This window comes from Electrophorus electricus, chromosome 15, assembly GCF_041902795.1.
Source record: "Electrophorus electricus isolate QZ-2024a chromosome 15, ASM4190279v1, whole genome shotgun sequence".
In the NCBI taxonomy this organism is placed as follows: domain Eukaryota; kingdom Metazoa; phylum Chordata; class Actinopteri; order Gymnotiformes; family Gymnotidae; genus Electrophorus; species Electrophorus electricus.
In genome coordinates, this window is record NC_137511.1 from 10,077,095 (window position 1) to 10,093,618 (window position 16,524).

At 39.5% G+C, this 16,524-nt stretch overlaps 1 protein-coding gene across 3 annotated transcripts; it reads right to left on the reverse strand.

The window, feature by feature from the left end:
* Window positions 1-31: 31 nt before the first annotated feature.
* Window positions 32-15,901, reverse strand: ldb3b (LIM domain binding 3b). Of its 3 annotated transcripts, XM_027002670.3 has the most exons (10): window positions 15,098-15,254; window positions 14,632-14,846; window positions 8,623-8,774; window positions 5,906-5,981; window positions 3,394-3,416; window positions 2,313-2,513; window positions 1,731-1,763; window positions 989-1,155; window positions 713-749; window positions 32-562 (listed from the first exon to the last, which is right to left on the reverse strand). In XM_027002670.3, exons 2-10 carry the CDS (start codon window positions 14,725-14,727, stop codon window positions 466-468), a joined length of 882 nt encoding a protein of 293 aa, XP_026858471.2. In that variant the 5' UTR covers window positions 14,728-14,846; window positions 15,098-15,254; the 3' UTR covers window positions 32-465. The 3 variants fall into 3 exon arrangements, with proteins under 3 accessions (XP_026858471.2, XP_081553940.1, XP_026858470.2); XM_081697814.1 differs by lacking the exons at window positions 1,731-1,763; window positions 2,313-2,513; window positions 3,394-3,416; window positions 15,098-15,254 and adding exons at window positions 5,019-5,368; window positions 15,879-15,901; XM_027002669.3 differs by lacking the exons at window positions 1,731-1,763; window positions 2,313-2,513; window positions 3,394-3,416 and adding an exon at window positions 5,019-5,368 and having other exon boundaries at window positions 15,098-15,255.
* Between the last annotated feature and the right edge of the window lie 623 nt (window positions 15,902-16,524).

Below are 16,524 nucleotides of genomic sequence, written 5' to 3' on the forward strand. Positions count from 1 at the left end.
TCACACAATAATGACACGCTGACAACAGATGTATTGTTGATTTGGATAAAAGAAATAATGTTTTATTCACATTAGTAACAGTACAGTTGCTTAATATATGTTTGCATGAGATATTGCGGTGCAATGCGTAGTATACATGTTTAAGTTTATCTAAGATTTTGCCTTTGTACATCAACAATTAATTTTAATTTAGGATATATAGCTAAAAGGAACAGAAAGGAAAGGATAAGAAAGGAAAAGAAAAAAGAAAAGAAAAGATCTTACTGGTGGAAGGATAGATGAGACATAGTGACACCTGAACATGGAACACTAAGGAGAGCTCTCTGTATTCTCTTACAGACTAATCTATTGCTTTATTTCCCAAAGCAGCCACTACATTACTCCCTTCAATACCTCCTTTCTGTCACCTTCTTTTCTTGGTTGACTCTTGCCTTGGAACCCTTGTCCATCAGCCTTGTCTTGTACTTACTCCTGGACATTCAAGATCTGTGCAGATAGGCCATGGTGCCAGTTTTTCAATTTGGCAAATCGTGGGCCTTTTGCCTCTGATTCGAACCTCTCCCTGGGCAAATACAGGGTGGAGGGGAGAAAAAGAGGACAGTTTTATGTTCGTTATATATTTGATCCAAACCACGTGCTCAGATGGGTTTGCATCCATCTCTCTGTTGGCACTGTACATAACAGTTGACAGTTACAAATCAATCTAAGATACCTTGATTTCCTAAGAGCTTCCTCATCTGGATCTTGCACTGAAAACAAAAACAAAAAATAAATAAAAAATAATGTCTATGCTGACTATCAGATATACATGGGAAGAAAGAATAAGCAAGTCTGTGTTGACTGTGATATATAAAGATGAGCAAAGATGCTCTAGTCTAACCAAACTTGAATTCACCCCACATGATGTACTGCTGACACCAATGCAGTATGCCAGCATGCATTAGTACACAAAGTCTCCTGCTGTGAAGGGAAGCAGATGAGGACTCACTGTACTCAGTCCCTGTGATGTGTGCAAGGATCCGGAAGGACTTGGACTGCAGGTTGGCTGCACGGCGAGCCCACTCAGAAAGCTCGTTCTCCTTGTCCTCCGTCTTAATCACAGCTTGGTAGACTGGAGAGGCACTGTCCACCAGTGGATCTTTGACGGGGAGGGACCTGTCCCCCAAACAGAAACCGAAGGAGATGAAGAGAAAAAATAGATCAAATGACTATCTTTTTATAGTAAAGTTAACACTGTCCATGCTTCGGGTAGTAGCCAAAACAGTGTTGTTACCTGGATTTATCTTTTTTGCAGAGAGACAGTCTCACATTTTACTCTTGTGGGTTATTTTTTAAATGGTGCTGAATGCCCTTTTTACCATGTACTGTAATATATTAATGAAGTCTAGTCAAGCGTGCAATTAATTTTCATTATCTGATTATTATCATAGTCACTTAGATGTAACAGTATATCAGGACATAGAAGTACTCAGAACATCCCTTTGTTTTTAAAGTCCACACAGGAGTCTGAACACACAGATTGCTCACTGCAGAGACTTCCTGGCTTCTCATTAGTACTCTGAAGGTATTCCTGAGTATATAATCTGAATAATAAAAAAATACCAAAATATGAAAAAGGGAGAGTAGATGTTGATGTTTTTGCAACCAACCCTTGGTAATGAATGCACGCTTGTGATGAGAACACACAGCTGAGTATATAGGCCATACTTGATAGACTTTGGGCTACTTACGCCAAAGGAGATCCAGAAGCAGGGTCCTCGCCACTGACAGTCACGTGATGAGCCAGGATGGGGAGGGGCAACATGAGGCCATGTCACGCAGGGGGAGGGGACAAGCAGGAGGGTGGAGCAAGGATGAGGAATAATGTACGTTTGGTTGGTTGATAGGTTGTGGATAGCGGATGAAGTGACAGAATTGAAAGGAGAGGAAAAGGAAAGATGAGGTTGACAGACAACAGCATGGGAGCCTCAAAGACTCATCCCTCTCCTAGAATCCATCAAACTCACCCTTACCTGTCTGTTCCACTTGGAAATGTGCAAGCCTTAGTAGCTTTTCTGATGTTAGTGCTAAAAGTAGTCAATTATGCCCCCTAGTGTACAACACTTGTATTTCCATCTATCCTATTCCATCTAAATAGTATCTATCCTGGTACTCACCAACAAATGAATGGATAATATAATTCCCACTTTGAACTGCATTGTTAGTGCATGCGAGTGAGCCTTTTCCACATTGCTGGTGGCTGAGACCTCAGGCTGAACACCTGAGCATGTTAAGAAGTAAGGGCTTGGATAGCCCAGGAAGAAGGAACTCACCTCAGATCACCGCCCCTGGCCTGAGCCTGGCCAGCAATGGCATCCATGATGGCGTCCTGTGAGTACATGCTGATGGGAGTGTTGTACTGAGCGTGGATGATCGTGGCCTTGCCCCCTGGCCCTTTCACCTCTATGGGCTTGTGAGTGGACAGAGCAGAGTCCTTCAGTGCAATGGGATTGAAGCTGGGGATGTACTCTTGGCTGTCAGAGGCCAAGCAGGTGACAAGCAGGAGGAAGGGGAGGGGAAGGTGGCCATATTTAGGATCACATGTGGAGGGAGGATTGCACGTACAGGAGCAGAGGAAGATAAGAGAGAGAGAGAGAGCGTGAGAGTTTACTGCAGGGATACTTAAGTGAGTAAGTGCTGACTTACCTCCTAAAATCAACCGGTTAACCTTATTAGTGCAGATATTCATCAATATACTATATACGGAATACCTTGATAACTTGTTCAATGAATTATCAAGTAAATGTTTATTTTTTACTTAATTTGCCATAAACAGGACACAACATACAACAACTTTTACTGTACACAAACTAAGTACAAGGACCAAGTCCCAAAGTAAGCACATAGCATGCAGATTGGGAAAAGCTTTTATCAGATTCATCATAGTGTAGTGATGCTGATGAAATGACATCCGAATAAACACAGACTTTACATGTACTGTATAATCAAAACATGCAGTATACTTATAGTATACTTTAGGTGTGCAGATTTCTAGAGCATCTTTTAGTTTTTGGTACTGAATGTGGATAGAGGCCAACATGAAATGATGTACCACATTGCTATCAAAAACCTCAATCCACTGTATATAAGCACAGTTATATGTGATTAAGATATATAATTTTTAATGATTTATCGTGTACATTTTCCAGTACATTACAGAAGAAGCAGGTAACACTCAAATGGAACCATGCCTGAGAACACACATACACATGCATAAACGCAATTGCACACACGCACGCACACACACACACACACACACACACACACACACACACACACACACACACACACACACACACACACACACACACACAAGTAAACATTAACGATTATACACTTAGGAATTTTACTGACTTGGCAGCTGTGTTGGCAATGACCTGCAACAACGTGTAAAAAAAAACAGACAATGAGAGGCATTAGTGTGTGCTTTGTGTAGTAGTGTGCCAATAGAATCAAATTATTTTCAGTGACAAGTAAGCTAATAAAAGGAAGAAGAAAGAACGAAATGTCATTTTCCCTCTTTTGTTGCTTTCAACGAGTAGAACATCAATGTGACCACACAACAGGACCCATAAATATTCGGTGCCATTCTCTCTTGTCACATGATGGAAATAATGGTTATTATTGGTACATTCCAGTTTGCTAGTGGCACAGAATGATTGACTGGAACAGGAGTTTGGCTTCTGCAGCCCAGCCCCAGAACACGATCATGGAGTGCTGTGCCATCTTCTGAAACCCTGCCAGGTTCACATATATGACCAATCAAAGTATATCAACACACATGCACAAAAAAACCAACCAACCAAACAAACACACAAACAAAAAAAACTGGCTGACTCTCAGATTGCATATCATGTATAAAAGAGCAGGAATGCAAAAATGCATTCAATAATGCTACATAATAATCATGTACAGGAGCAGTAACTTGAGTTAGTCAAGTAGGGCATCACATATTATACATGATCCAGCCAGACCTGAAACAAATATGAAAGTAAAACATGAAGGTACACATAGACACTTCAATGTAATGTGGCTTGGAGGATTTCTGTTCTTGTGCCCTGCAAATAGAAGTGGTGGTATATGATGGTATAGCTACAGTAGGACGTGGTTTTGGATGCACTGAAACAGAAGCTGTGACATTCTCCAGCTATTAAAAGAGCTCACTGATAGGTCACTCTCTGTTCAGTCAGAGAGCTCATGGTTAGGTCACTCTCTGTTTAGCCAGAGAGCTCATGGTTAGGTCACTCTCTGTTCAGTCAGAGAGCAGGAGAATCCATTGTGGCATGGGGCTTGTTTTCATGCCAGGCAACACTCATGCCTGAATGTGGCCTTAAGTTTCATCACTGACCTGAATAGAAGCACCTTTGCACAATAAGAATAATAATGTCTGTGTCACAACACAGACAGACACTGGTGTTATTTGACACTGCTTCCATCTGTGTGAGGAGTTGATCAGCTGGTTTTTTCTTCTCACTATGCAGTAGCTAGACCTGTCCATTTGCAGAAGTTTATTTTCAAAGGGAACATCACGCTTGTGCATCATTACAAAGAGTGTAGTCTGTATCCCAAAATGACAGGCATGGCCAATGAATGAAAAATTATGTAGCCCTCGTGGGATAAATATACCTGATGTGTGTGTTGTCATTTGGAAGAGCGTTTGCAGTTGTAGCTCCATAAACTAGGGCTTGTTCCAGTCCAGAGGCCCAGCTGTCCTGTACATTCCCATCTCACTAGCATGCTAGAGCAGAATGTGCATTTTGGAATGTTCATTTTGGAGGTTCAATTTGGAATGTTCTGAGTATTCGTTGCAATATGTCATTCAAAAAGGGCATTGTGGAGATGTAGGTGAGGTTAGCCAACACCCACTTTGTCATTTGTTAGTGAAGTATTAGCAGTTGTAACAAGGCAGATTAAGGAAAGTGGTGACTGTTGGAGTAAAGATACACACATTTTGGTTTGGGTCTTATAATATTACCTACCCCAGTAATGACATGCTGTCTAAGCCACCATGCTGCAAGGCGATCTCTCTCAGAGTCTCTGAAGAATACAAGCCTATAGGAGAGTTATACTGTCCCCTCTGGCTGGGACTGAATTTTACCGCATGCCCAAAGGAAACATATGCTGGAGCAGATGTTTTGGCAGGTGAGCTGATAGATGGTTTGGGAGAAAGCAAGATCTCAGAGCTGATAGGTGGTTGGGGAGAAGGTGCAACCTCTAATTGTTCTTCAGGTTTTCCAGAAGGTTCTTCATGAGTAATTGATTTCCTGGAGGTTATTTCAGCCAGCTGGATGCCAAAGGGAGATTCATCTTCCTCTTCTTTCACAGTTTTCTTTAGTGATTGAAAATGTCAGACAAAACTGAAGAACTGACAAGGCAATTTTGGAATTCTTTTCGCAACATCACGAAAGACAGCCCACTAACCACACCTGAGAAAGGGTTTATACTTATATATGATATTGCATCACATGAAAGACCCTCTAGAGGGAGCCAGCACTCAAAAAACATGAAATATGAAGAAAAAGAAGAAGAAGAAAAAGACGAAGAAGAACAACAACAACAACAATTTAACAGCATCTTGCGTGATCTCATTTCAACTTCTACCCTTTATCTGTGCTGGAGAACCTCTCATAGATTGTTAATCATCTTAGATAAAATGACAATGTGTACAAGTTAAACAAATGCTGCTAGCCTCAATATGTCAACACACAGTACAACAGAAGCTTGTCATTTTGAACACAGTTGTAGAGTTATCAGAGCAAGGGAAGTATTACTGAAACAACTGCACATTAGACATGTCTTCATGGCCTAGTGTTCCTGCTGCTTAAGTGTTCGAGACATTATTGAGATATCACTGAGATATAATTACCTTCTGGTGAGGAATAACTGGCATGGGTGAGTCCATTCTTGGCGTAGCTGTAGGCACAGGGGCTGGGCGTCTTGACCTGCCAGAACAATCAAAGCAGTCATTTGCAAGCTTACTGACTTAAACAGATTTAAGCTTATCTTCAAATAGCACACATTAGTGATAGTTAACAGGTAAGGGTAGTTCTAAATCAATCTATTTCTAAATGAGGGTATAAATAAATGTACATAAGAAAGGTAAATGTCTCTCAGAGCCATAGCATACCATTAAGCTAAAAAAGAAATGACTATGTAGACTTAATGCAAGCTGACACATTATGCTGGGCCAGATGTAATGGCATGGTTATATTATAATAAAAGGTCAGCTCATAGTTTCTCACAGGATTCTCACTTGGAATTCAATCTGTGTCTTTATTCTAACACAATAACAACACCACTGTGAACTATGCCCTGTCCAGCATAATCAAACACCTTATACCTAGTTAATTCTCCCTGAAGGTTACAAGTAATTAGCACAAAAGTCACACCACAGAAGGCTGTCTTTGTTTTAGTTACCTGTCTTTTCTTGTAGAATGCCAATATTTAAAGGCTTTTAAAAGCTATATTTACATTTGTAAGCAGAAAAGAAGCCAATAATTCTACTTCAAATGTGCTTTGTTCTTAAATAAACAAATAAATATTCCATGCTAGCCAGGGCTTTTCCACACTATTCTTGACACTGACCTATCTATTGTTCTTCCAGGATATGTATTTGATAGAGACTACAAAGCACTTCTGTAAATCACTCTGGACAATGGCAGCTGCCAAATGATGTAAATGTAAATAAATAAATAGCTTGCATGAAATTAGCTATGGGTGATAATTATGTCCAATTGATTGAACAAAATATGTCAGTGGGTAATATATAATTTTCACTGGTCTTTCTAGGGTTAGAAAATTTGTGGTCTAAGTATATGCATACCAGAGAGCACCAACATCAAAATAATTATACATTGCTTTCTGAGAACCTGTACTGGATTCTCAGAAATCAGACATGCACATTACTCATCATAACTGTCTCATTACTATAAGTCTGTCTTATTACACACATGCACATTACTATAAGACTTCAGTCAACAAACAGCTCCAGTACACCCCCTACGTATCTTTGACCTGAGACGGCGTAAAAGGAAGTGACAGACTACATCTGTGAGGCTTGACAAAACTCTTTGCTGAAGGACAAATGAACTGCCTAGTTCATTCTCCCTGAAGGTTACTATGTAATTACCACAACAAAAGTCACACCACAACAGGTCATCTTGCTTTAACTGTAATGCTTGTACTAATATGATGGAATCTATGTGTTATTGTTACCTGTCTTTTGTCATAGAATATAGTCAATATATGCTTTTGCATTCTATTTTTCTCTAATAAAACACAAGGCTATATTTAAAGTAGAAAATAAACCAAGTCGTTTGTACTCAAGTAAATAAATACATAAATAAATTGCCTGCATTAAATTTACTGTGGGTGATCATTTTAGTCATTCCAATAGATAACTTTAGGTCAGTCTAACCAAAATATGTCATTTTCTATGGGTTAGAAAAATCTGTGAAAACACTTAGTGTATACACATCAGCACCAGAAAACACCAACATCAAGGAAATGTGATGGAAACTGGATTCTCAGAAAGCATACATACACATTACTATAACTCCCTCTCCAGTGCAGTCCACAAACAGTTTCAATACAACCCCTGTGAGGCTCTTATCAAAGACAGGAAACATTGCAGGAGTAAAAGGAAATGATGGCTTGTGTCTGTGAGTTTATGTCTAATGTGTAGTTAATCTGGTACATTTTATTGTGCTGTCAGGGAATTCATACAGCAAGTAATAAAAATGATTCATAAAATTTATTGGAGGCACCACAAATCCTTTACCACCTTCTTTTTGTTAAGAAGTGGACAACTGCTGAAAGGGGGCCTTTTATTGTTGAGATTCTTGTCTGTAAGAATAATATAAGGGGAACGTGTAATGAAGGCTAGCTAGTGGTATGGACCCAGCCAGAGAATCTGAGCGCAATGCCGCAGAGGAGTTGTAGCATGGTGGTATTTAAAACCATAATTTTCTCCTTCTGTCTCTCGCTTCTTCCACTCAAACTCTGACTCTCAAAATGTTTCATCTCCATTGGTCAGACCTGATGGAGTGTCTGTTTACATTTACATTTACTGCAAATAGGTGACGCTTTTATCCAAACCGACTTACAATTATGACTGAGTACAACTTGTAGCACAACTTGAGCAATTGATGGTTAAGGGTTAAGGGCCTTTCTTATTAAAAAAACTGAAAGTGAGTTATAGATTGTTTTTTTACATAATAGCTGTTAGGATTCACAGGACAGTGATAATTCTGAATTATCTATGAGAAAGCATGTATGCTATCTTTCATTTCTGCTGTATGCCAGCTCAACTATGACTGCCTTTATCCCTCACTGAGAGCACATTTAATGCTGGCATCCATTTCTCAGGTAAACTCATTATAACACTGGTAGATGTGATGGATTGCTGGTGCCTCTGAATATCTGCACTGTGGCCAAACATCAAACCAGTAAGAGGATGGAGAGAGAATACATTAACAGCAAAATTAATGTGACAAAAAGAGTGAGAGACGTAAAGAGAAAGAGAGAGAGAGAGAGAGAGAGAGAGAGAGAGAGAGGTCTTAGTGAACCTGTGTAAATATTTACTTTTGCATGGACAGGCTCAGTTTAGTAGTTGCTAGTTTGATCTTGTTCTGGGCCTCCAGGTGGGTCATGCCCTCAGTGCTGACCCCATCGATAGTCAAGATGATGTCACCTTGGGTCAGGTTTCCATTGGCTGCCTTGCTGCCTGGTGTGATCTGTGGACATATGCCGCAATGTTCTGTTAAATAACCACTATGAGACAAAATACCAAAGACCACATTTTCACTCCACATCATCACTTTTAGTTATGACCTTTTTAATATAATACCTTTTTATATTATGTGACATATTACATATTATAGTTCACAAAATATTTTTATAAAAAAACATGCACAAACAATGCATAAATAAGATGTGTGGCAAATAAAGTTTCCCATACTGAAAAATAACTCCAGTAGGTGCAAGTTGAGGTAATGATTGGAGCCAGCATTTCTTTATTCACTAATTTATTTTCATTATAGGTACTGTCATTGTGTACTAGACACCCCACCCAAGGGACATGCCCCTTGTCACACACACACACTATACCTACCCTGCTCCCAATCACCCGATTATTGACTGCTTGCGCCTGTGCCTGGTTTTGACTCTGTTTCTCCCTCTATTTAAAGCCCGGAGTACAACCCATCCCTGCTTACGGCTACTCTGCTGTGCCACTACACCGCGAGAACTACTGCCAGTGCTATTTCCTTTCTTTCCTTTAATTTCTATTCTCCATGGTGCTTTGTTATTTGTGTTTCAGTGGAGAATAAAGACACTCCATTCTGGCACTCACGTCTCACTCCCTCTGCCAACCTCACAGGTACATTTAACCAGGTTGTTATTGGGTGAAGAAGATATTTACTTATTACTCATAAGAGATAATTATTTGTTTGTAATGAACATGTAGAGAAGAGTGTCATTGCACCAGCAATATTTAGTAAGACATTAAGATGCTAGGACTTGGGGGTATTGGTGGAAGGAAGTTAACATCCTAAAAGAGCCTGATCAAAGCAGACAAAATCAGGTAACCCAAAAGAATCCAACTGTGGTATTGCAATGTTAAAAGGCATTTTATCATGTGCTGAATAATGTAGAAAATGTAATAATATAGATAATATAATAATATTATAGTCTCTGGGTTTCATATCAAAGTTAGTTTCACTTTCTGCACTTAGTTTATTTCTTCATATTACATAACTAGTAAGACTTTCCCACCTGCATTAGAAGAACCTACAGATCAGCATCAGTTGAGCATTGAAACCCCATATTGTGGAGCTGCTAACTTGGCTTATGGGTAGCTCGTTAAAACGTTAAAAATAAAGAGTGTTGTTGCCGACCCCTCCATCTGAGCTTGCTCCCAGGGGCCCCCTGCTCTGCTGCCCTCCCACCTGTTACCATTATTCAACACACTCCCTCAGCAAGATGGACCCAGGCACCATGCCAGCCTTTAAATGTGTCGTCAGTAAAGATGTTTCATTAGGGTAATAACACTGGGAAATGTATTTCTCTTGTGCTATGCCTACAAAAAAACATTCCAAGAAACACTACATATATTGCAAACACAATATACAAATGATTTTTTTTTAAATTGTGCTTATTTTTACTTTCAGTTGTAATCCCCTTTTTAGTTTAGTACAGATGGTATTGTCCCCACACAGCCTGAGTATAAGTAAGTGCTCAGAGTCCACTGCTGCAGACTCATGCTCTCTAAACCGGTCCAAGCACTCGCCTTCATGTTTGCACTGCATTTTTCTCTGACCTAAACCTACATGCAATGAGTAAAATGTACATTCTCACAAGCACTGAGGAGTCTCAAATGTTGCCAGGAGCTGTCTACTGCAGTGTGTGTGTTTGTGGCCACTGTGACATGTTAGAGGTCCCTTCACACTGTCCAGACAACAGCATAGTCAATGATCCCTCCTAATGCAGTAATCAAGGCTGGACAGCTCAGGTGTTATCTAGCTGCTTCATGAAGATGCTTCAGTTTGGAGTGTGCTGGTCAGGAACGCCATACGATTCACTACTGGGAATTCACACTGCATCTCCTCTCTAGTTCTCTAGCTCAGGGCAACACCATCCAAATATATTTTATTTTGCTTATCTTTTAGTGTTTTATTATTAATGAAAATGTAATTAAAATTCATATTATTAAATCATGAATTAAATATGTATGTGCCAGTGGATAAACATTACATGTACATTAAAAGGCAAAATATTTATTAATTATCTATATGCCGGATAGGGCACAAGGGGATGGTGATTTCAATAGACAGAGGAGTACTATGTTTCATTTAATTGTATTTTTGCATGAAAATTAACCAAAACAGATAACTGGATAATAATAAAGTGGTTAACTGCAGTGAACTTCACACTGAGAACATGTTGGGATTTGAAAAAGCTTTTCTACTGTCCCAAATATCCTAACGATATTTACAAATTTGCTCCACTCTAACCCATCTTTGTCAGGCATGTACAAAACATATCTCATTTAATATCTAATATATTAAACATATTCACATTCTTCTTTTATAAAGTACTATCAAGAAACTAATTTATTTGACACAGTAATTAGATAGTAATACTGTAGGGTAGTACAGAGGGCTGTGTTTGGTAATGCACCATAGTTTTGAAAGAATAGAGAAGCAGGGTTACAGGCTCTGTGACTGATGAGAATGTGTCTGCTAAAATGTCAGCTTTAATTAGCGAACAATGCTTTGGGAATGACCCAGCCAGAAGTACTGTTTGGACTGCTAATGCGGGATGGCTACTCACATGCTGCTCATGGCATCTCTGTTTGCTAATATACACCTATATAAACACTTGCAAAAGCCTCTACACTATCTCCCCATAGTAGCAGACCATCAGCCACAACTCACCTTTTCCAGGACAAACTATACTGATGCATTCTTTATATGGGATTCTGAAATACTGAGGTGCCAATAATGCAATTGTTCAACTCTAATGCTAAAGAAATAAAGAAAGATGAAGCGTGCCATATTGTCATGCCAGATGAAGCGTGCCATATTGTCATTCATGGTGAAAAAAACAAAACAGTAATGTAATCTTGCTGGTATAATTATTTAAATATGTTTTTTTATTATCTCAGATGCAAAAACACTTGCACTTTATAGAACTTGCCATCCTCGATATGCAAGACAATGTTGAAAATATATTAGATTCTAGAAGGCATTTAATGCTGTATTAACACTTTTTATTGTCAGAGAGGAACTCAACCTACAAGATGTTCCAGTCTAAATGTTTCTAAATACATCATTATTGAGTGGGAATTTGTTAGATAAAGCTCTTATCAGTCCAGTGGCTAAAAGTTATTGTTGTGTCCAGGCATCTTATCATAATCCAGCTTCATTTTATCCATAAATCCAGTCCTCTCTCTCTATCTCTGTCACACACACACACACACACACACACACACACACACACACACACACACACACACACACACACACACACACACATTTATTTTATCCTTAAATCCAGTCCTCCATCTGTCACACATGTTTGTCACACACAAACTCACACCCTAATGGTACTTATATTTGTATGTGCTGGCCTGACGTCTATCTAATGTCAATCACCAGAAGTCCAGTTCTTTGTCAGCAGTTCAGGTAAGGTCAATGAAATCCTACAGACAGTGTTTGCCCCGAGGGTTTTTTTGTTGTTGTGTTTTTTGGCATCCTATAGCTTTCCTTATGTATTCACTCATTTCTTTAACCAGATTTACTTTACAAGCCTGTTTTTTATATCACAAGATTTGGTTTATACATCTTCATTACATTATTCTATTCACCCCTTATGTAAATTAAGTATAACATGAAAATATTCAGATTAATTCACTGCCATGCACTAATCAGTTGATGATTCAGCATTCATCATTCTAGAACAGTCAATCAAATCTTACATTCATCATTCTAGAACAGTCAAATCTTACATTCATCATTCTAGAACAGTCAAATCTTACATTCATCATTCTAGAACAGTCAAATCTTACATTTCTTCATTCTAGAACAGTAAGTCAAATCTTACATTTCATCATTTTACGATGATTGCAAAGTACTGTTTATACACTCCAGTCTCTCTGAGGGCAGAAAAATCATCTCTCATTCAAAGCTTCTGATGGACTGTGTGTCCTATCCACCCAGGATTGCACATTTTGCTGTCCCATTGGCAATGCTTTTTTTCACTTCCCATGGGTTCCAAGAGTTAATTACACTGTAAATGCTACAAACTGGCCTGATTAGAAGTAACAGAATCTTAAACCTGAACAATACACTCTGTAGGATACTTTCTATTAACTGGTTAAATCGTCAGGCCAATGCCTTACCCTAGACCTACAGGTAGACCTACCACCAGAGAGCTTATGGCAGTCCCATATTATTAAAGGTAGAAGCCAGTATATGGCTACATGCCCTGTCCATAGTTTAATGGCTGAACTGGGCTGCCTGACACTCATTTGTCAGTATTAGAGATTTCCTCTTGCAGCAGACTACAGTCTCTCTGGGTTCATTTTGACCACATCCTTTAGCATGGAAGTGAACATCTGAATTCAGAGATCAACACATAGTAAAAATGTATCATGGCCATGGCAGTACAATATAACATAAACTGAGTAAAGCCACTGACCACAAAAGCAGGAATTCTATGCAGTTGTTAAACCTTAACTTCTCAAAGCCATCAATACAACTGCTGTGCATAAATTGACTGCTGCTTCTTATCAGTGTGTGAGTGATTGCAAATGCTGATATCTGTCTGTAAGGCATCCTTGAGTCTGAAAAAGGTGCTATATAAATGTAAATAATAATAAAAATAATGAACTTAACTAGTGCTCCTATCAAGATAATACAGTCTATAAACTCAAAGGAGGTACAGCAATCTAATGTCACCCATCTGATAAAACAGCATGTTTGAATTGTTCATCATGGACCCAGTCCAGAATGTCAATCATGAAACCCTCTGTGTCTTTTTCACTGTCACACAGACGGTTTAGTGCAAAGCAAAACCAAACCAATGGTATGGAACATAGAGCATTTACTTGTGCCCGTTTACATGTACCTGTGTCTGACACACATGATTTCAGACTGTCTGTCAATCAGAGAACACTAGATACTAAAAGCACAGCCCAGCCACTTCCAAATGTATCTCATTCATTGGCAAACCTAAGCTATTTTAGCAGTTATGCTTAAGAGCCCTGAGCTAAAATGAGCTACATCATGAGTGAGTAATGACAACTTGAATGTCTCTCTGTGAAACATGCCACAAGAGGTCCTGGGATCCTACCAACAGTTGAGTTGAGTGCAAATACACGCTCCTACTGGGTAACTTAAACATGCCATGAGAATCATTACATAATGGGTGCTGCAGAGACAACTGAGCTGTTAACTGGGATCCACACAATTAGACGACTCCTTGTTCAGATGAGGTCTATTCTCTTTTAGACTGACAGATTAACAAACTGCACATTATTTGGCAGACAATCTGAATTGCAACTCTCTGAAGGATGGCACAAGGCTAAGCCCAGTCCAATATGCCTGCCAGAGAGCCTGGCAAAATCTGCCCTGCAGCGCATATCAGCACTTGTTCCTTTTTGCTTCATCTTACCACAGCCACACGCACACGACTTGACTATTGCTATTCATAGCCCTCACTGTACACACATCAAGGCACTTCTCACTTCGCTTTGGCCAGAGCTGGTTAGATAATGTCAGGATGGACTATAATAGCAGGCACAACAGCATTTGCAACACATTAAGTTATGTAATCATTCCATATGGCTATGTGGAAAATGATATGGGTGTGTGGAAAAAATGTGACATGCGTGTCTGAAAAACATGAACACTGAAAAAGTGTCTAATTGACATCTAAACAGAAAACTACTTGGTCTGGTCAATCTTTTAGATTGCTGTAGGTGTTAACAAAAAATAGCACACAGGAGAGAATACACCATCAATGGAATGATTATTATAGCTAGGGTTTCAGTGTTATTAGAGTGTATTTGGCATCTTTGATAGGCCTTACCCTGGAGATTGTCAGAGGCATGTTGAAGTCTTTGCCTCCCTGCAGTCTGAAGCCCCATGGTGCAGGTCCAGACAGAGTTACTGTGTAATTGCTCATTTTGTGGACAGTTCAGATGAAAAGCCTCGTCTTGGGACAAGTAACTCCTTTCTTTTGTTTTCGCTGTTCACCCTGCAGTCTGGACGAACACCCGGGTACGGGCAGGCGCCAAGGAGCCTCTAAAACACAAGAACGATAATAAGGGTTGGCAATAACGCACGAGGGAGCGAAGTGACACACAGCCAGTCAACAAACAGATGTCAGTACAGGACACAAGCCATAACCAATCGCTTCCCAACCAATGTAAAGGAAAAGCAAGTCAGCTAATCTTCCAACCGTAAGGCACCCAATAAATGAACTGCTCCCTTGTTTACATGAACAAAATAAACTAGAAAAAAGTGTTGAAAAGCAGAAAGAAGAGAGATCTTGCCTGCGCGGATGGCCTGGACAGACAGCCTAAGAATAGCCCTACACTGCAGAAAGCGATAGCACTCTAGTCTTTGGGACCCTTATATGGCATGTAAGGGGACACCCACAGATAGCAAGCCCCTATGGTTCACTGGGCGAATATAGCCTCCTCTTAGGCTAACACATTTTTTTCACTCTGCTTCTGTGGGCTTGCACTGACTGAACAAAGTGTGCCCCAGAACATTAGGAAGAAACCTATACACAGGACTCCTCTTCAAGCAAGCGAGATGCTGATGTCATAGACAGTGTCCATACTCAAACTGTATGACAGCTACTCTGCCTATATACACACATCTGATATTCTGCTTTGAGCTTGACAGATTGATGCCCAACCAGAACTCAACATATTATGGTATTAGGGTAGCACACTACTACCCCCTTGTAGATGGTCCACTGAAGCCTTTGCCAGCCCACAAAGGCAAAATGTCTCATCACATCTCACACACTGTCAGACTGACTTAGTAATTTAATGTAATTTCTATAGAGAAGTATCTAGCCATGGAATCACATGAGATAATCGAGCAGAATAGACTATATTTAACACATAGACACCAAAAATGTGACTTTCATGATAAGGTTTTGTGTCATTTTGACATTCCATAAATAATTGCAACACTTGAACTGTAATTAAAAATGTTTCTTATAGCCCATCTGTTTGGGTTAGTATTATGAGTAAATGCTCATGTTTTCCTCTTGAAGTAAAGTTCAGGCCTTCATAAACTGAATTTGCATTGTTATCTTACCTGGTTGCCTTCTGATTTCTCAATCACTCATTGCATTCCTTTTCTATCACATCACACATGGCACAAAGAATGGCTATTATTACACACACAGTGTTGGCATTTGGAAAAATAAATCTCTTTCACATTTCCCCCACCTAGGTACCAATATCCTCATCACCTCTCTCTCTCTCTCTCTCTCTCTCTCTCTCTCTCTCTCTCTACCTCTCTCCAGATCCTGCCACATCCCCATGACAGTGTCCTGTTATAGGGGTGTTAGTGACCCCCTCTCTGATGTTCATGAGGTAATGGTTGGCTCTGCAGAGTGCACTGCTTCTTGGTAGCCTCTAATCCTCTTGTTCACATTTATAACCACACCAACTCACCCACTGCATTCATGACCTAAGAAAAGTCTTTACTAAAGGTCAGAGGAATTCAGTGCCCCAGTCTCCATCAAGAAGTCAAAGCAGGTTTTACAAAATGAGTTAAAATGTTTATATCCTCATAAACTAGAATGTGACAGAAAGTAGATACCTTAACTCAGAGCGCAAAAACTTCAAATAAAACTAAATCTGAAATAAGGCACTAGCTAACTGATTTTAGTTGCTTTAATTTTGCGACATGTTTTAAATAACATGATTCATTCAGGCAGTAATATGTGTTTGAACTG